This window comes from Canis lupus, chromosome 14 (genome assembly GCF_011100685.1).
Source record: "Canis lupus familiaris isolate Mischka breed German Shepherd chromosome 14, alternate assembly UU_Cfam_GSD_1.0, whole genome shotgun sequence".
Classification (NCBI taxonomy): Eukaryota; Metazoa; Chordata; class Mammalia; order Carnivora; family Canidae; genus Canis; species Canis lupus.
In genome coordinates this window covers 22,029,419-22,049,765 of record NC_049235.1, presented here as the reverse complement: position 1 = coordinate 22,049,765, position 20,347 = coordinate 22,029,419, and the positions used below count along the sequence as shown (strand labels likewise).

General features: G+C 50.7%; 2 protein-coding genes across 9 annotated transcripts in view; one reads left to right on the top strand and one right to left on the bottom strand.

Annotated features, from left to right (window-relative positions):
- Positions 1 to 967: 967 nt before the first annotated feature.
- DLX6 (distal-less homeobox 6) overlaps positions 968 to 20,347 on the bottom strand; it is a 20,676-nt gene continuing 1,296 nt past the window's right edge. Inside the window, exons 2-7 of one of the 8 annotated variants that reach the window (XR_005369409.1) lie at positions 19,300 to 19,493; positions 17,192 to 17,439; positions 11,496 to 11,633; positions 6,081 to 6,236; positions 4,929 to 5,028; positions 1,090 to 1,214 (exon numbers count right to left, since the gene is read on the bottom strand). Coding sequence is in view for 3 of the 8 variants with exons in the window: in XM_038556878.1 (XP_038412806.1) it covers positions 1,100 to 1,214; positions 11,496 to 11,633; positions 17,192 to 17,439; positions 19,300 to 19,493 (695 nt within the window). In the remaining 5 variants the exon portion in view is untranslated. Of the gene's footprint in view, positions 1,215 to 4,928; positions 5,029 to 6,080; positions 6,237 to 11,495; positions 11,634 to 11,878; positions 11,940 to 16,143; positions 17,440 to 19,299; positions 19,494 to 20,347 lie in introns of those variants that run through there. The other 7 variants (XR_005369410.1, XR_005369411.1, XM_038556878.1 and 4 more) reach the window with 7 other exon arrangements.
- On the top strand, positions 2,146 to 6,539 carry DLX5 (distal-less homeobox 5). Its single transcript, XM_038556881.1, has 3 exons — positions 2,146 to 2,736; positions 4,599 to 4,783; positions 5,865 to 6,539. Exons 1-3 carry the CDS (start codon positions 2,382 to 2,384, stop codon positions 6,192 to 6,194), a joined length of 870 nt encoding a protein of 289 aa, XP_038412809.1. The 5' UTR covers positions 2,146 to 2,381; the 3' UTR covers positions 6,195 to 6,539.

The following is a 20,347-nucleotide window of genomic DNA, read 5'->3' as shown; positions in this document are numbered from 1 at the left end:
AAAAGTGAGGGACTATGGGGACCAGCTAAGGCAGCTCAGCTCCCTGCACCACTTACTTGCCTTTGCTGGAAGTGTTTTGAATCGTCCCTGGCATTGCTCTAGGGAAGCGATTCCACCTATTTAAATGGCAGGATATGTGTAAGGTGACTCGATGGGCGCCAGGAACTTCTCCAAGGGCAGAGACCAGGACTGGAAGCTCAATGGGGCTGGCACTGCTTTCCCAACACCCTGTAGTTCTTCACAATTTAAATCTAGGGGGTGAACAGTGGTGCCATAATCAACACCTTGCGGAGAGAGTGAGCAGACAGCCAAGGCTCCGTTTACCTGGGCAACTATCTCACAGAAGTTCAGGGCTGTGCAGGCCTAAAGCAAGAGGCTGGGGCTGGGGGTGGGGATGGCGGTGGAGGGAGGTGGGGATGTGAGGGGACCTCGTGACACACACCTCTCCTTTCCTGTGTATTCTTGCCCTGAGATGGTCTCTAAAGGGCAATGCGGCAATAGCGAAGGTTTTACCGCACCCAGACTGCAGGGGCAGGGAGTTGGTGTAGGTGTGGCTACTCTGATTTGCAGTTCCACAGACAGGCTGGCATCCTGCTCTGAGTTCCAGATCCCTCGCTCTCCCTGCTGTCCTGTTTTGAGTCAGAGTAGCTCCATGGCCCCAGTAAGGCTAACCTAGCAGTAGACATAACTATGTAGACACTTTCTTTGATCCAGGGTGGGTGAGTGAAGGAATGAGAGGCCAGACCAGCCCACCCTAGTTGCTGGGTGGAAATACCAGGTTCAGGATCTCATATTCCCTGGAGGTAGCTGCTGGCAGGGCCCAAATCAGGATCCAGCTCCTGAAGTTGCCTATTCGATGGGAGTGGAAAGGGGGTGGTAGCTTGACTTACGTTAAATTTCTAAATTCTCAGCTGGATCACCACTACAGCAAGAGTGACATGAAAAGCAAACTCTGGACCTCGAGTACTAAGTGTTTGATCACTGAGCCTTTATTCCCTTTTCATATGAGCTAAGGTGTGTTCGCTGCAGGAAATAAAGGGAAGGAGGATACAGAAACTGGGACTTGAGAAGTGGAAAGTCTGGCCCTTGGGTGCCATGTCTATGGAGTTAGGAGGAGTGATCCGTGGGCTGATTCATGGGCTTCCTGCACCTTCCCCCAAAGAGCTTCTGCCCCTGTTTCCTTCCTAGTCTTCTTAGGGTTTCCCCAGTCCAACCTGGAGGAACAACAGATTGTAAATGAACCATTCACTGCTGCAGGAGTATTTGGCCACTGAACACAGTTATGGACCTTTCCATTCCAACGGTATCCACAGACAAGAATAGTGAACAAAATGTGGGGTTGCCTGCTCCTCTTGGGGAACAGCAATTTGGGCATCGTTAAGTTATTTGTGCTTATGACAATGATATTTTTAAGTGATTGTAGCGATTTAGGGTTGCAGGAACTTTCTGCCATTAACAGCTGAATGGGCAGCGTGCATTCTGGAGCATCCTTAGCCGGCCCTTGTCTGAGAAGTACTCCTCTCTCGGGCTAAAGAAGTGCTTGCTGCAAATTTGTGTCATTCCCCAAATCACAAATTTTCAACATCGGTAAGTTATAACTTGGCTCTCAGCACCCCACTAGGAATATTGTTCTCAGTCCCTTTTTGCCTTGGGTCCTACATCCCGGCTCCCCCACCCTCACCTCTATTCCCTGCTTTGGTTCCTCATTTCAATATCAATGTTCAGTTCTCCCCCTCCCTCCACCCCTGCAAACCAAAGGAGTAGGAAGGTGGGGAACCAGGAAAGACCTTCGCCCGCCTCACCCCCCAAATATGTGCACTTTCTGAGGCCGATGATTGGAGCACTTTGTCTCCAGACTTGACTGAGCTGGGTGTTGGGGCTTCTGCGTTGTCTTTGGTATTCACTGAAAACAGACTGAGACCCCCTCCCCCAACAAGCAACAACAACACACACGCGTGCGCGCGCGCGCGCGCGCACACACACACACACACACTCCCCCCCCCCCCCTTCTCTCTCTCTCTCTCTCTTTTAAGCAATGCTTTGTTGTGCTAAAACTAGTTGGACGAGTTAGGGTGTTGCTGCTGCTCCCGAGGCCCTGGCCAATGGAACCCGATCCACCCCGCTGTGCGTAAGCGCGCAATTAAGGATTTAACCAAGGCTGTGCTGCGCCTCTGCCATCAGTCAGCCCGCCGCAGACGGAGCCTCCACGACTCCCAGCCTCCTCCTCGCCGCCGCCGCCGCCGCCTCCTTCTCTCCTCCTCCTCCTCTTCCTCCTCCTCCCTCGCTCCCACAGCCATGTCTGCTTAGACCAGAGCAGCCCCACAGCCAACTCGGGCAGCCGCCGCCGCCACCGCAGCCGGGACAGCCGCCGCCTGTGAGCGATGACAGGAGTGTTTGACAGAAGGGTCCCCAGCATCCGATCCGGCGACTTCCAAGCTCCGTTTCAGACGTCCGCAGCCATGCACCATCCGTCTCAGGAATCCCCAACTTTGCCCGAGTCCTCGGCCACCGATCCCGACTACTACAGCCCCACGGGGGGAGCCCCACACGGCTACTGCTCTCCTACCTCGGCTTCCTACGGCAAAGCGCTCAACCCCTACCAGTACCAGTACCACGGCGTGAGCGGCTCCGCCGGCAGCTACCCCGCCAAGGCTTACGCCGACTACAGCTACGCCAGCCCCTACCACCAGTACGGCGGCGCCTACAACCGCGTCCCGAGCGCCGCCAGCCAGCCAGGTAGGGGGGCGCGGGGTGGGGGCAGGTACCGGGGAGCCGGGGATCTGGAGGGGCGAGGCGCGGCGGGAGATCGGGGGCCCGCGCCCACCACCGCAGTGGGGGGCGCACCCGGCGGAAGAGACGGGGGCTGGACCCTGCAACAGAGAGGTTCTCTAGGGCCAGCGTTTTAGGGATTCTTAGAAAAATCCTCGCCTCCGGCACCGGGGGGGGGGGGTGGGGGCCCTCAAGTCTCTGGATTCCCAACTTGCCTGGTCTGAAAGCCAACCGGGCTGGAAACGGGGTAGGGGTGGAGGGAAGAAAGAATCAAGCAGCCTGAGTGGCATTTGCGTAATAAAGGGGAGGTTGGTTGTTGGAGTCTTCGGTGAGCTGCTCTGCTGGTGCGAGTGGGAGTGGAAGGCTGCCTCAAAGACTCTGTCGGCATTAGTCTGAGAGCAGCCACGAGCCAGCCTGGTGTCGGTGTCCCCAGGCCCGCGGGGTTGGGGGGGGGCGTGCTGGGGAGCTGTAGCCCGCCAGAGGAAGAACAGCCTTGCGGTTTATCCAGGGCACTTCCAAAAACAAAAAGCCATTTAAGGGTGGAGGAGGGTTGCCGAGAGGTGCCTAAAATTTGTCTTCCTCTCCCCCCACCTCCTCTCTTTCCTCCCTCCTTGAAACTTAGTTGGAGAGTTTAAGAGGGTTAGTGAGCCTGGGCGGTAAGAGAGAGGCATGAGGTCTCCTTGGAGAGGTTTTGCTGGTCAGGTTTGATCTCTTCCCACTAGCACATTAATAATCCTGCTAATATTAGCATCCCCTTCTTTGGCAGAATCGAGACCACAGCCCTCATTCTCCACCCTTCCTCTCCCAGGAGCTTGCCACACGCACGCACGCACACCGTGGAGAGGTTCTCCACCCCTTCCTGAGATGTGTACTTTTGATAAGGTGGTACTTTTCAGAAAGGGGTTTTGGGGCCCCGGGGTATGTTTGTAAAACACTCATCCAGAAAGCCTTTTCTCCCCCCTCTGTATTCACGACTTTGAGAAATTCGTCCTAACCTGCCGCCCCTTTCCTGCGAAAACAACTTACCCTCGCATCCTTTCCAACGTGTGACTCTGGCTAAATTTTAAAAGAGAACCCAGGGGGTGGGGTGTCTTCGTTCCTTTCAATGTCTCTGTATTTCGCGCATAAGTGAAAGATTTTTTTTTTCTTTTGGCCAAGAACTTATTAAGTCTATTTGTAAAAGAAACCAGACACATCTGTGCCCTCGCAGATCTGCAGGGAGATTATGGGGGCTGCATAATCGGCCCTCTGTCTGCAGCGGCCTGGACCTCTTGCTGCTGAATTGAAGGAGCATAGTTTTGCTTGTGGGTCTTTGAACTTTGGAGACCTCGGTTAGCGTCTTCCCTGCCCATGCGTCTGGTCTCTGCGGGCGCCCTAACAGACGCCGACGGTGGGGGCGGGCGGGGGTGGGGGGGTGGGGGGGGAGATGTCTCAGCCCAGGGCCTCCCCCTCGAAGCCCCAGGAGGCGCTGGCCAAGCTCGCCCCAGAAACGGGGGTGAGCACAGGGTGGGCGTAAAAACATGTCAGGGTGAAGCAATAACTGGGGCAAGGGCTAAATCCCAGACGCCAAGAAGGGAGCTGCGCTATACAAAGAGCTTTGCACAAGCCCACAAGAACCTGAATGAGCTGAGTAGGGAATTAACCAAACTACCTGGCCTTTCCATGACTTGAGGGAGAGGCATATTTCTCTGGGTCTTGTTAAGCAAAGGAGGTGATATGGGGAAAGACTGCGTGGGTCAAAAAGAAAACAAAACTCAAGGACGTACCCGAGGGTTCTGCAAAAGAAACATTGCGGACAAACTCTAACCGAGTCTATTCTGATTATTTAGAGAAAGAAGTGGCCGAGCCCGAGGTGAGGATGGTGAATGGCAAACCAAAGAAAGTTCGTAAACCCAGGACTATTTATTCCAGCTTTCAGCTGGCCGCGTTGCAGAGAAGGTTTCAGAAGACTCAGTACCTCGCCCTGCCTGAACGCGCCGAGCTGGCCGCCTCGCTGGGACTGACGCAAACACAGGTAAATCCGGCAGCGGTCGGGCCGGAGCCCCGCCTGGGCTGCAAGGCTGGCCGGGCAGCGCGGTTCGGTCCCGACCGGCTGGAACCGATTGGATAGCGCCCGCGAGAAACTCACAGACAGAAAGACACGGACCCCGCGCCCTTACCTCCATGAGTCAGGCTGGGTGTCGCCGCCGTGCGACAGTGGGGATGGGGTGGAGACGCCGTTCACCCCGCTTCGGGCCTCCGGGGCAAGGGGCCAACTTCCTAGATTGGAAACAAGTGTGTATGTGTTTGGGGGGGGGGGGGTCATTTCCAGGACACTCTGGAAGCCTGGAGAAATTGGTTCTCTGCGCAATGCAGAGCCTCTGGGAGAGCAGGGCCCGGCGGCCTCCGGTGATCTCGGGCCGCGGAGGTCGCCTCCGGCTGGAAAGCTGAAGGTCACGCCCCACTGCTGCGGAGCTTTAGGCCGTAGCAGTCTGAGGGTCGCAAAGTGGGCGGTGGGGTGGGGGGAGCGGGGGCGCTGTTGTGCGGGGAAATCATCCCTGGGTTTGTCCCTCCCCGGCCCTGCCGGGGCCTGTAAAAAAATAAAGAATGCTCGAATCGCCGCCCAGAGCTGCAGGCGCATTCTGACCTTTGGAAGCTCAGGGGGAGTGCAGGGTGTTGGGCGGGAGGCTGGGACACGGCTCCTTCCCTCTACACCGGCGCGCGCACCGCCAGCCCCAAGCCCTCGCGCGCGGCTCTCGGGCCATTGTTTTGGAGACTTTCGCTGCGCCGCTTTCCGTGCGCCCTGCTCAGGCCTAGACGTGGGTGCACGCCGCCCGGGACACTCGCGCCCTCCTCCCCCAGCCCGAACAAAAACTGAAGCCTCCTGAGTCCTGCCCTCGCGGCGGCCGGTGAGCGCCTCTCCGGGCAGGGTGTCCACTGGGGCCCCTGATACCGGTTTGGCCTCAGGCCCGGCCGCTGACCCTAGGCCGCGAGCTGCGGGGAGACGCCAGGTCCGGGCCACCTGGGGACCCGAGATGCCTCCAGTCGCCGCTCTGGGGAAGGCGCGGGCGGCCTCTGAGTGACCCGGTAACGTGTGCCTTTGTTCCCCCACCCAGGTGAAAATCTGGTTTCAGAACAAAAGATCCAAGATCAAGAAGATCATGAAAAACGGGGAGATGCCCCCGGAGCACAGCCCCAGCTCCAGCGACCCTATGGCGTGTAACTCGCCGCAATCTCCGGCGGTGTGGGAGCCCCAGGGCTCGTCCCGCTCGCTCAGCCACCACCCTCATGCCCACCCTCCGACCTCCAACCAGTCCCCCGCGTCCAGCTACCTGGAGAACTCGGCTTCCTGGTACCCGAGCGCAGCCAGCTCAATCAATTCCCACCTGCCGCCGCCCGGCTCCTTACAGCACCCGCTGGCGCTGGCCTCCGGGACACTCTATTAGGCGGCTTTCTCTTGCTGTCTTTTTTGGGACTGCTGTGTTTTGCTGTTTTAGAAAATCATAAAGAAAGGAATTCATTTGGGGAAGTTTGGAAAACGGAAACAAAAAAGATTTCATGTGTAAAGCTTTTTTGCATGTAAGTTATTGCATTTCAAAGGACCCCGTCCCCCCTTTTTTTACAGACAAACTTTTTTGCGCAACTGTGGACACTATCAATGGTGCCTTGAAATCTATGACCTCAACTTTTCAAAAGACTTTTTTTCAATGTTATTTTAACCATGTAAATAAGTGTAGATAGAGGAATTAAACTGTATATTCTGGATAAATAAAATTATTTCGACCATGAAAGCCGAATGTTTCTAAAAAAAAAAAAACACTCCTTTTGACCTCCTTACAATGGGCTACTGACGTTTTATGCAGGCAATTAAAGGAAGACAAGCTCTGTAGAGATCCAATAAGGCAAAAAGGAAAACAGAAATTGGGGGCTGCATGGATGCAAAACTGTACACGTGTTTATGTTGGATGCTGTACTTTATGTGTCTATATACATATGTGGCCTGTTTATAGTATTGCCATAAAATATATATTTAGGGGTTTTATTTTTTTTTTTTTGGCCTAACCACAAAAACATTTAGATAATTTTAAGTTTAACCCCAGATTGTTTCAGGTAGAAAGTAATGGTGGAATCTAAACCCAGTCATCCCACCCTATGTGTGAGTAAAAAAGCAGCAGAAATCTATCAATAATCATTCCAAATTCTAAGCTCAAAGCAATTATCATGGACAATCCCCACCCCCCAAACAGCCTGTGTATTGGCAGAGCAATTAGACAAATTACACTCCCTTCAAATGGGCGCTTCCAGAGATGAGAAGGAGGAGAAGAAGAAGAAAAAGAAGAAAAGGAGGAGGAGGAAGAAAAAGATGAAGAAATTTTCCTTCCTATTACATTTTTTTTAATCTGAAATATTTGCAGCATGGCAAATGGTAGTGTTTCCGACTCCTTGGTATATGATTACAAATTTATTTGAGCTCTTTCAGAGGGAGAAAAGGATCACAGGACTTGCGATAATGACAATGATAAACCTAAATCAGTAGGGCAAACAGGACATGATGGGTGGGTGGGTGGGGGGCATTCTTTTTTTCTTTTTTTTTTTTCTTTTTTTTTTTTTTTTTGCCAAGAGAGGGGATTGTGGGGGTGGAGGAAAGCAATGAAAGCATTTTGGCTCAGTTTTGATTTCATCTTGTGAGATACACACACACACACATGTATATGTATCTACTGCTATATATATCTATGTTTTTTCTCTCCATCCTCTTTACCACTCTGGTCTTTTCAGGAAAGAAGTCTTTCTGTCTTGCTTTTACCTAAAACAGTGGCAAAGTGGTTTCAGAGGATGGGAATTGAATTTGTTTGTAGGGATCTCTCCTTTCTTGGAGGCAGAGAGGAAGTACTGCAGCAACCTTGGCTCCGTCCTCTCCTTTCTCCCTGCATCCCTGCACGTAAGCTATCAACACTGTGACCAGAGCTACAGCCTGGACCAGAGTTGTGCTCTGTGGCCTGACTTGTGGGCATCTCTTTGTCGTTTAGAGCGCCTGACTCTTACCTTAGGACACCAAGGGAAATCCTATGTTGGAAATTACAAGATGCGTAAGATATATTTTACAGCTAGGAAGTCAGCAGCAATAAATGTGACAAAAGAGTCTTCTTAAAGACGGGGGGTGGGATTGGAGATTAGCACATAAAAAATTACATCCTGTCATCTGAGGATTTCTGAGAAGGTTCTTCCAGGGTTGGGAAACTAGACCTGAAAAGGCACGCTGCATGCCCGGAGGGGAATTTACCAGTGTATTCGCTCTTTCTCCTCTCTCCCTCTCCCTTTCCCCTCCTCCCCATCTCCCCAATTCCTTTCCTTTCAGGCTTGGGCCTGGGGTTCTGTGTTGGGGGGCGGTGTGGATTTCTCTAGTCCTTGGGCGCACCCTGCCAGGCCCCCGGGGCAGCACACGGTCGCGGCCCGGGCTGTGGACCCCTCCTCCTCGCCCACCCCCAAAGCGCCAGCTTCTCGGCCCGCAGCTTTCCTGTCTCATCCTCCTCCAGCCCTCCTTTCTCGCAGGAAGTTCCGGGTGGGGACGCGCTCTGGGGCAAGCCGTACGAACCCACACTCTGTTTTCTGCGCGGGGAGAGAATGAGAGGGCCGTGGGGGGAAGAGGTGGAGGGATCTACTTCCTGCTTTTCTTTCTTCGCTGGTGAAGATTTGGGGGAAGTTTCCTTTACACCGAAGCCAGCGCCTTAATCTGGGGAACCCTGCGCCGGCGTCCGGCAGCGCCAGCATTCCCCTGCGCCCCCCGGTGCGCGCGTGGGGAGGCCAGCGGGGCGCACCCACCGCACACCTTTAACATTTCCCATTCACTGGCTGCCTGAGAGTGGGAGGAACGTGCTTGGATCGTGCTCTTTCCTTTGCCGCACCCGGAGAGGGCAGATATTTTTTCCAGCCATCCCTGTCATCTCCCCACCTCCAGTCCTGGCTTTGAAAAGGGGATCCCTTCTCTACCGTCCCCAGTCACCGGACGCGCGGTCAAGCCGAGGGAAGGGAGAGCTCGGATTTTTACCGGGAAAGAAGAGAGAAGCTCTTCTTTCAGGACCACCCTTCCACCCCCAGCTTTGACGCTGCTCGTCGTTAAGGACACTGGTCTCCCGGGGACGCCGCCGGCAGGCATAACGCCGCTCGGACAGACTTGGTTTCAGGATTCCTTTGCTTGTGCTAACCTCACTTCTTCCACTCGCAATGGTCTCTTCTCTCGCGCGGTTTTTTTTTTTTTTTAACTTGGTCTGAGAGCCATGGACAAAAATATTCTGGCAAACCGTTCTACAGCGGGTTTTCCCTGGCACCATGGGGATTCTCTCAGGGGAATTTAACTCCCTGCAGTCCCGCGCCCAAGGATGCAAAAATAACAGATCTTCAGCAAAGTCTAAAAATATCTGTGTGATGTTTCTCTCCCTTGCCCTTCCTCCCACCTTCCCTCTTTCTGTTCATTGTTTATTCCTGTATCTAATATAAACTTGTACTCCCACCCCCACCCCACCCCCACCCCAGCAAATCTGCAGTCAGCCTGACACCACTCAGCCCGGGCTCTGTTTGCCCCCACCGGTCCCCCTTGCCTAGCCCACCCCAGATTTAATTTTTCTTTACCGTGGGCCTCTTCACCATCCCTACCTTACTCCCAGGCCTCGACCCCTAGTTTCAGGCCTCCCCACCAAGCGCAGGAGGTCCGGGACAGGCCGGCAGGGCCAGTGCGATTCCTAGGTGCCCTGCCCGCCTCCTGGGCCCTCCCGTGAAACATCAGATAAATTGGTCTTTGTTTGAAGCTCGCATTGGGTTAGGCGGATTTCTGCCCTTTTTTCCCCCTTTTTCCTGGCGGCCACCTCCTTGTGGAACAGGGGGCGGCCTGGGGAGCTGAGAGAAGCCGCATTCCTGTGGGTGCCAGGCGCCTCCAGTGCTGAGCCACAGAGCCTAAGACACACACAGAGGAACCCGCAGACCTCGCTGCCCTTCATCTCTCTCTCTCTCCCTCTCCTTCTCCCTTCCTCCCTCCCGTTGGGGCACCCACCCGAGAGCCCGTCAACCCACACTCGGATCCACCCAGGTCTCGCCTCGGGCAGGAGCGTGTTGACCCGCACACCCAACACACGCACACAGCCCCTCCTGGGGACGGCGGCCAGGCCGGGATCTCCCCGCCCAAGCCAATCCTTTCTCTCCCGCCCCTTATCCCACAATCCCAGACGCGCCGGCTGGCCTCCTCTGGCTCCTTTGATCCCACCGGACGCCCCACGGCTCGCGGCGTCCCGGCCGCGCCGTCCCGGGAGTCGCCCACAGCGCGCCAAGGCCCGGCGGTGCCCGCCTCCTCCCGACGCGCCCAACAGCTCACTCGGGCCTGACACCAGCGGGTCTCCTGAACGCCCCCGCCCGGGCTGCCTCCTGGAACGTGGCCCCCTGACCCCCCGCCCTCCATCAGCGCTCCCTTTTCTTCGAGGAGAGGACCTTTAGGGCTCCCCAACCGCCGCCCTCCCCGCCTCATCCCCGCAAGCCCTTGGATCGCGCGCCTCCCACTGGCCACTGGGCTCCCGCCAACCCGGAGCTCTCCAGCCCTCTCCAGAGGCACGCCCTGAGGACAGACGCCCTCCGGCACCTCTGGGAAGCGCGCCACGACGGCGGATCCGCCTGCGGTCACCCCTCTCCAACCCCCCTTAAGCACCCCCTCCCACAGCGGCGGGGGGGAGGCTTCCGCCTCGCGTGAGGTTGGGGAGGGGGCGCTGCGGCTCGCTGCCGCCCTCCGCTCTCGGCCCCAGGTTGCTGCGGTCCTTGCTTACTGTACTTGGTTTTTTCAGACTTACAGCGAACTCTGGGCCTCGAAAACAGCCCCAATAGCGGTAGCACATGTGGGATTGGCTAAATATTTTTCTACGCAGCACTGCCGCCCCCCACGCCCCCCTCCGCCGCGTTTTCTTTTGCATCTGACAAGCTTTAGGTTTCCCTGCTGTACAGTGCAGAAAGTATACATTGTATCTACTGCAGAGGGGCGGGGGGGGGGGGAGCCTCCCCTTTCAATCATCCGGGGTTGCCAGCTGAAATGCAATAACCTGTTTTATAGGTCGAGCTCTAACAGTGAAGATAGGAACCAGGGGAATTCACATGAATCTGTCTTTAAAGGGGATGAGAGTCTTGTTTTGCAGCAATTAATGTTTCTATTCTTTTGTTCGCTGGGACTGCGTATTTACTTCTGATTTATGGGGGTCCGTAGGAGTCTCTGCCAAAAGTGCATGTATTATTGAGTCTGTTCCACATCCTAAACCAAGATTTATATAAAACCGTGAAATACCACACATTACGACCTTTCCCACAGGAAAGGAAAAAAAATGGCTTCATTCTACACACATAAACGCACACATACACATACCCTCCAAATTTCAGTAATGATTCTATCTCCACCATACAACGTCAAGTATATATATTTTTTAAGAAGTGGGTGGGGGTGAAGGGCAATAAACAGTTCCCAAGCTACGTCTAAAAACAAAACAAAACAAAACAACATTCTTTTTTTCTTGCAAAGGTGAGAAGACAGAAATCTGCCACTGGAAGCTTATTGTCAACCAAGGATTGTTTCTGCCACTTGCCACTTGCTAGGTGGGATATAGGGGTAGAAGAAGAGGTAGGATATGGACTCAACTTTCATCTACAAACAGGGATCACTAAACAGGGAACATTTCATTATTGCCCTTAAATTCATAGGAGCTAGGAAGCCTGCTTACCACCTCGCAGGATGGCTCTGGTTGGGCAGCTCCCAGCTCTGTGAGGTGATGGGAAGAGAGAACATCATCACATACCATTCTAGAGCCTGGAAAAGATGCCCAGGAAGTTCTCTGTAGTTGCGGTGGAAAATTGAGGTCCTGGGGATATAAGAGTTTTAGGTATCTGACCAGAACCTCCCCCCCCCCACCGCCCCACCCCAGGAACTAGAATTAGACTTCAGAAGTTTTAGCCAGGGCAGGGCTCACCCTCCTGAAGCAATAGGTAGAACCCAGGGTTCATTTTCACTCTGGACCAGCAGAGTACCCTAGCCTCCCTCCAGACTCTTTTGCTCTAACTCTGACTCTCTTTCTCTAGGGTCCTTCCATATTTGAAAGAGACTGACCTTGCTCTTTTACAACCATGTTTGGAGCAGGAACAGTCCTTTATCAAAAATACTGGACTTCCTGGAATCCAGAAAGAAACACATGAGTGACTTATAGCAATAGAGAAGCAGCTGGACTAGTTTATATGGGGGGGGTGTTAATTAATAAAAGTTAATGATAGGATTAAAGCGAATAGCCTAGCAGAGTGGAAAAGACAGCTTCCCAGTCGGCTTTATTTAATTAGCAGTAATTAATACGTTTTCTGCTAATATCCTTTAGGACTCTCAATGACTTGTTCACTGTGAAAGAGAATAGAGATGGAGCTTAGGAACACTTACAAGCACCCAGGGCATTTTGCTCTGATGACAAGAGAGATTGCAAATTCATTTAAGCAAATGTTCATAAACAAGTGACAGGCATACTCTGAGGCAGCCTGGGTGGAAACAATGGTGAAACTGACAAATGTTCTTTGCTTGGGGGAAGGGCACTTTTCTTTTTTAAGTAAGGAAATGCTTTAGCTAAGAGGGAAAACAAAGACAGGAGGCTTAGGAAAGATAAGAAAGGAAAAGAAAAAAGAAAAGAGAAAAAGAAAAAGAAAGATTTCAGACTCCAGGCAGAAGCACATGCAGCAGCCCTTACAAACACATCAGCCCTACACATATTGAAGATTTGTACACGTAATGCTTCAGACCACTGATTTGCTATTTTCTTAATTCCCGCTCTTCTTTTTCCATATGAATCAAACAGTCTTTTGTCCTTCAGGGTTTGATTTGATCGCTACTGTTCACATTTCACTTTTGTATTTTCCTCTTCCTATACCATTACTCATTGAGTGCCCTGTGAAATTACAATCGTACATTTTCAACTCAGCAACCCATTTGCAGTGCAAAAATAGGGTCTAAATAATGGCTGAATTAGCCCTACTGGACAGTTTCAGATGTAACACTCTGTAATAATTATATTGCAGGCTGGATTAGGATGCTATTATCATAATCTGGACGTTTACAATTATCTGTAATTTGCAAAGATGCGCCAGGTCTTGATTACAGCAGTTTTTTTTTTTTTTTTTGTATCACGCTAACCATCACTAAACAGTGACAGTAATAACAGCTAATTTTGCTGGCAATATAAGAGGTGCTGGGGTGTGCAAACAATTTCACACCTGGATGTGCTCACTCAACCAAGAATATAGAGAAAGAGCTTCTGCCCTGAGACTCAGACAAATATTCTCCTCTGCTTCTGTTCAGTATAGATTTCTAGACCCTGATCATTGCTTAAGAGATATTCACTGGTGGTAAGTTTTTATTTCTTCCATACTTCAAGGCACAGTTCATGTTTCTCTTCTCACACTTTCCAAGCTATATGTGTTGCTGTTGTGATTTATTATAGACTGCAACTTTGCTTTATAGATTTTTTCAATTCTGACCTTTTATCCCCCTTTAACAGCAAAAGGGTTGTCGTTCTGGTGAGTAAAAGGATTCGGGCGAGATTGGGATCCTTAAGAACTTGATATGTCTTTTTTTTTTTTTTTTTTTTTTGCTTTCTGTGCTGTTGATGTATTTGGTGCAGCCTGTGACTGGAGACTGCAAAAAAGACCAGGTTTCTGTAAGGTGTGGTGGGAGATGGCTGGAGATTCCAAGCTAACATCTATTTGAAAATTGTTACTCAAAGCTAGTCCTAGGCGAATTTAAAGTCTTTACCAGTGCGGATGATTTTAAATTTGGGGGCATGGAGAGAGCAAACGGAGCTCGCCACAATGCTCCTTTAGTATCACAGGTATGCGGACATTTGCAACGGCAGGTGTAGTCTGAATCTCTCGACTGTATAGTCCCTTCCACATTTTCCTCCACTTGGGAGAAAGTTTCCGGAATAACTGGCCTCTGAAGCCCTTCAGGGCTGCTTTGCAAGGCCTGCGCCTCAAGCTGATTGCGGGGGGGGGGGGGGGGGGGGGGGGGGGGGGGGGGGGGGGAGGGGCGGGATGCGGCTCGCAGGGCTCTTGCCCGCGGGGCCGAACGCTGCGACCTTGGGGTTGGAGGGGCATGATTGGCTGAGACACAGAACCGGGCTGGGGAGCCAAGGAACCAGTCCGATTTAGGAACGCACCAAAGAAGACTCTCGCAAGAAGCGGTGCTGTTCTATCTATAGATGACGCTGTTTCCTGACCCTGTAGACATTGGAAGCAGCTAGAGATGTTAAGTGCAGGAGCCTGAGAAGTCTTTGGCTCCCTCACCCCTGTACAGAAAGGCCTTGCTCCGGCGGCGGGAACCTTTGGACTAAATTGTGTCAAAAGATAATGAGATGCTTATTGGCGCCGAGGAGAAATTTCCCCCTTCCCCTCACCCCCGCAGCTATTGTTCTCTCGTTCTTTTTTTTTTTTTTTACCTGGAGAATGTGGTCAGAACGAGGCTCTAGGACGCCAACTCCGGGGAAGTTCGAACGTGGGGAGGCGTTGTAGGCACCGCAACTGGGCGATGCCTTTTACCCACGCCCCTCCTACCAGTCTCTCTCCTCTCTCAATCTCTCTCTCTCTCTCTCTCTCTCTCTCTCTCTCCCTCCCTCCCTCTCTCTCTCCCTCTCTCATCAGTTTACTATGGGGTCAATACTTTCTAAAGAGCGAAAATATTAACCCTTTAGGTTCAGAGGACCCAGAGGAAGCCCAGTTCCCAGGGCAGTTCTTGGGAGGCCCCCTTCGCAGAATTCCTTGTTTAATTAAACTCAATTTGAGAGAGAGAGAGAGACAGAGACAGAGACAGAGACAGAGAGAGAGAGAGAGAGATCGTTGAAGGTGCATCATGACAACACCTCCAATGTGTTAAAATGCATTTGCTGGGTTTCAGAATTCCATGCACTCACAGTGGTTTGGCATACGTCTGGTAGATTTTTTTTTTTTTTAAGAAAAATGAGTGTTGGTTTCGATGTATGGTAGCTTTTTCTCTAACGTAATTTGAATAATTCAGCAAAGCCCTACTACCAGCTGTACTTCTGCAGCCTCTTCCATTCTTTTCAGCATTATAATTTTGGTTAATTTTCAATTTTAGGTCCTACGTCTCTGCAATTTGTGTATGAATAACAGAATAATTTCCCTCTTTTGTTTCGCCTTTCCTGTTCCTGAATCTAAATAAAGATGGCTTTTTAGTATTAAAAGTGGAAGAAAATTACAGGTAATTATCTTTGACGGTAAAAACGCTGTAATCAGCGGGCTACATGAAAAATTACTCTAATTATGGCTGCATTTAAGAGAATGGAAAAAAACCTTCTTGTGGATAAAAACCTTAAATTGTCCCCAATGTCTGCTTCAAATTGGATGGCACTGCAGCTGGAGGCTTTGTTCAGAATTGATCCTGGGGAGCTACGAACCCAAAGTTTCACAGTAGGAAGGGGGAAAAAAGAAAAGAAAACATTTTTCCTAATGTAACAATGCGAATGCTAGAAAATGACAAGACTGATCGGTTTTAAACCATTCTGAGACTGAGCGTGGAAGTTGCTCAACAAAAAAAGGAACGGGTATATTGGTAAGTAGTCTTTGCTTTGTGTCTAATTATAGTGACTGTCCTTTTGCACGACTGTATGTCGCTGTCATTATATGGAGCACTCTGAGTATCTCTATTGACTTCTGATAAATGGCTCAGTGGTTTCAAGGTTCATAATTTGAAGGATGCCCAGGTCTGTAGCCATTAATTCTCGCAGTATGGGGCTTCCTGCTTGTATGACGAAAGGGCTTTTCATTTTCATTATTTCTGTGCTTTCCACAAGATCGGAAGGATGTATTTCATCCAGGATCATGCATTTTCCTACCTAGCTAGCTTGCAAAGGGTGTAAAACATTAAGTAGTTATAATTGTGCATTTACTTTGTTTTTTTTCCTTGTATTCTTTCTCCTTGTTAAAAAAAAAAAAAAACTGCTTCCAAACAAAGACAAATACAGCTGTATTATTTTGGCTGAGGAAAGGAAAAGGAGAACACTCAGTTTCAGCACTGGAAACTACTGGATGTCTAGAGGTTAACCTGGGGATAGATCATTCTAATGTTGTTTTTAAAAAATAAATAAATGTGTAGAAATTATAATAAAAATATAATGCATAAAGGAAGCTGAGAGTACTTTAATATTAAAGTACTTAAGACAAAGGCTAGTGCTGCAAACTGACATCTTTTGCAGGCACTTGATGTTTATATATAGGGCTTCCCATATTAGGAAATAGGAATTCTTTTAAGAGTGATAGAAAATATACTGGGAGGGAAGGAGGAGGGGGTGGTGAGATAGAGACACACAGAAATATACAGGACACTCCCAGCGTTTTGTGGCTTTTACTCCATATATGAAAGAAGACAAAACCATACAAAGTATATGTACAACTAAAATTCAACAATATATACAGAAATGTTTCTCAATATAAACGTCCCTATTAGCTTAGTGAATGCCACCAATTCACCTAGTAAAGGTATCAAAGCAATAGAATGGTGATTTTGGTTGTTTCCTCTGTCTTTCCTGATTCCAGTTCAGGGTTTGGGGGTGGGGTGGGGTGGAGAAAGAGTGGTTTTGTTTTGTTGTTTTTTGTTTTTGTTTTTGTTTTTTTAAAAAAGCATCATCATTCTTGCTCATTGCATTTTGATAACACATGCAGCGTTCCCTTTGTGGCAATGTTCCAATCTTACAGCCGATTTTTCCTTTTTCTTTAGAGGAGGGCTGTTATGTGAGGATTTTTTCTTTTTCTTGCTTTCTCCTTTCTTTTTCTTTTTCTTTCTTTTCTTTCTTTTTTTTTTTTTTTTTGTCAGTCTGGGATTGGTAAATAAAAATGCAGGAGCCTGAAATGCTTCTTTTTCATCATGTAATGTCTTAAGCTCATTAAACAAGTAAAAACGCTGCCATGTTTGCACAGATTCTTCTGGTGGGGGAAATGTCTGTTTTAAAAAAAGTCGTTTTGATGGATACTCCCAAAGAGAAGAGGAGGCTCAGAGCCTGGATCCCAAAGGGTAAGGGAAAATGTCTTGCAGTGAGGGGTTTCAGGAGCGCTGGCACAGAAACCAGTCTGTCTCTGTCTCTGTCTCTGTCTCTCCCTAAAATGCAAGATCAGTTACTGAGGCTGCTCAAGGGAAAAAGCAGATGAGGAAAGGAAAGGAAAAAAAGAAAAGGAGAGGAGGAGAGAAGAGAAGAGAAACAGAGAGAGAGTGAGAGAGAGCAAGAGTGTGAGCAAGCACCCAGACTGTCTTGCTACACAGAAGAGTTCTCCCGAGCCTGTCCCTTTGGCTGGGTTTGGCAGATGCAAGCAGGTCCTGGATCCTCCTTGCCTTGTTCAGACGTTTCCCTAGGGTATCAATTTCCCTCAGACAACTCACATCATCTGTGGTCTCTGCATCGTGTCCTGGTGTGGAGAGGAGTACCAATGCGAATAGCCGGGCATGTAGCTGTTGGGGGGCATACTGACCCCCTTGGCTGAGGCAGAAACGTCCCACACTGGAGGCAGCGCCGGTGAGCGCGGCGACAGGGCCGCTGAGCCCGGGAGAGGGTCACTCTCATGCGGGTTACTGCCCTGCTTCAGTAATTTCTTAAACTTAGAGCGTTTGTTCTGAAACCATATCTTCACCTGGAACGAAATGCAGCAGCGAGCATTAGGCGCGGGAAAACCTCGGACCAGTGCCTCTCTTCGAGGCTTTGGGAGCAATATCCAAAAAACAAAACAAACAAAACCGCAAACGCCAAGTCCCCGCCTTCCTCCACCTCTTCCTGGCCTCCTTTCTCCCACCCCGCCCCAATTTACCAGGTATCTGGTCTAGATACCTAAAGTCACTCTCTTTCTTCAGTTGTATGCAAGCCTAGGTTTAAAACAGCAGCTTAAAGAAGAATGAAGGCGAATAAGATAGCCAGGTTTAGAGTCTAAAGGAGGATTTTTAAACTGAGAACTTTTCAGATGAAAGCCAACTGAACACACTTCTTCTGACAGTCTGTTTTTGTATTTACTACCCCCCAAACCTGGCATCTCTATGCATGTACAGTGAGCAAATGACTGTGAACAGATGGAAGCCTGTACATTTGTACCCAAATGCCTTGAATATACCTCTGCAGATATTGCACGTGCATGGAGCATCTTTTTCCTGAAGTAAATGTATCCTCATAATCCTGTAAGGAATAGGGATGGTGCCTCCCTAGTTCCCTACTTTGTAAGGTGCTTAGTCAAATTGTGGTCAGTAATCATGACATGATTGTTAGTGCGGTCGCTAAAAGTCATAGGGCTCCTGAAAATTAAATGCGAATCAGGACTCTGGGATGGAAGCGTATCTCAGCTAACGTCCCAGATCTACTTTATTTGAAGAAAGAAATTCTATGGTGCCACTTCTTTTCCCTTTAAAATTCCTTAGCCATAGGAATCTGCTTTTCCAAGAGAAATACAAGTTACTGAGTAACAAGGATCCATTCATATCAAACTCCAGATATTTTCAGGGGCTATATGGCAAGAGAAAGCAAGCTGAATCGAAAAGAAGAGCTTACAGGGCATCTGTTCTAAGGCACCACACAATCACTCACCAGCAAGAGTCTCATAAACCCTGGAGTCCCCATGCTGAAGATCACCTACCTCACATGAGGCCTACTACCCCATGCAGCTAAGTTAATTGACAAGGACAAAAACCACAGGTGATTGCAGTCGGGCTTTATGACCAGGGTCCTAATATACCTACTTAAGCCCCTTCCTGTGAAGTCTAAAACGCCCCCATATGTCTTTCAAATTAGTAGGACAGGAGAACTTCGGCAACTGTACTTAACTGAGGCTTCACCTGCTGTAATTTGGTGAGCATTCCTCTTTGATCTCCAACTCTGCCATTGCTCCCAAGTCCTGTACTCCAGGGAGGTACCTCAGCCTGCACCAGCCAGTCACCCAGGATGATTTAAACCTTGAGCTTAGGGCAATCTTCAGAAAAACCCACCTCACCTATCCTGTGATGGGTAGTTTGCACCTTGGTCCCTATACTAAATCCTCTTGGAGCCTATATCCATCTGTTTGCCCCCCCCCCTCCATCTCATAATTCTATGTCAATGAATTGAAATCCTTATTATGTCCCAGGATCCACAAATGGATCCTTAAGAAACATAGGTCTTAATCTGTCTCCTGCCCTGAACATCTTTCTCTCCTACATGTTTGTTCTCGTCCATGCTGTTCTGCTCTGGAATAGGACTCGATCAATTTATGAGTTTGGTCACCAAAGGACACTGGGCTGGGGTGGGGTCGCCGAGGGTTGGGAGGATGTGCAAATCCAATCCAGCATTGAATACCAGGTCATTTATTCCAAACTGTGTTGTCCGGGGAAAGTGCGTAATGAAGCAAAGGCATTTGTCATTAAGCTCCTTCCATCCTTAGTTGACTAGGCCCAGAATTCCTCCTGATGTGCTCCCTGCCCGATCTGCAGGCAGGGTCAGCATTTCAGGGATACCTGGGCTTCTCGGGAATTACCTGTGTTTGTGTCAGTCCTAAGGAAGCTGCCAGTTCAGCTCTCTCGGGAAGGGCCAGGTACTGAGTTTGCTGAAAGCGATGGTTTAAAGCCTGGAGCTGCAGGCTGGAATAAATGGTCCGAGGCTTCCGAATCTTTTTCCCTTTTCCATTGAACCTGATTTCCCCGTTTTCAATCACTGTGGTTTTTTGTTGATCTGCAAGCAAAAAAATACAGAGGAGCAGTCACCCGTGAGGCCAATGCCTCAGCCTCCCTGAGCTTGGCCTGGGCTGCGCCGGGTCTCCCCAAAGCCCAGAAAGGATTTCTTCAAGGCATCCCCACGCCACCCTGACCTCTCTGGGTTCACGGTGCCCCGGTGCTTCCCGTGGGTGCGAAAGCTTCTTCCTGACCCTAACTCTGGCCCTAAATAAGTGCAGGGACTGAACGGCGGCAGCGCCCTCGACCCCGGGGCAAACAGCCTAGCTCTGCAGCAGCGGAGGCGGCGCCGGCCGCTCTCGGCGGCGCGCGGCGCTGCGGGGCGACTGCTCTCGCCGCGGAGCGGGGGGCCCGCGGCCTGGCTTGGCTCTACGGTGTCTGAGGCTGTGCTTGAGCCACCCTGATGTTTATGCGGCCAGCCGACTCGATGTCACTAACTCCAAGCCCGGTGCATCAAGCCCCAAGGCGTGTTCGAAAGGATTCTGCTGAGAGGGACCGAAACCCCAAACAAAACCCCACCAGCCGCTCGGCCCAGCTCCGGAACCGGCTGGGCATCGCCTGGCAACTTTGAACCCCTCGGGGCTGAGCAGCGTCCGCCCGAGGCCCTCTGCTTCGCCTCTCGGAACAAAGGCGCAGCCAACCTCGTATCGAAAACCCAGAGGGAGGGGGCCTGGTTAGCGGTGGGGGGGGCGGGTAGGGGACCTCTGAAAGCTCGCAGGGAAAGAGCCCAATGGTCACCAGCTTAACCAGGGCTAGAGGCAACGTCAGCTTCCCTTCGGGTCACCGAAGCGCACCGGGCGCCACCCGCAAAGTAGGCCACTGGCCGCCCAGACTGGGCTGGGGAGCAAATCACGC

Coding starts and splice junctions, on each gene's coding strand:
- DLX5 (XM_038556881.1), top strand. CDS start 2,382: ATGACAGGAGTGTTTGACAGAAGGGTCCCCAGCATCCGATCCGGCGAC. Junction 2,737..4,598: donor GAGCGCCGCCAGCCAGCCAG/GTAGGGGGGCGC, acceptor CTGATTATTTAG/AGAAAGAAGTGGCCGAGCCC. Junction 4,784..5,864: donor TGGGACTGACGCAAACACAG/GTAAATCCGGCA, acceptor TCCCCCACCCAG/GTGAAAATCTGGTTTCAGAA.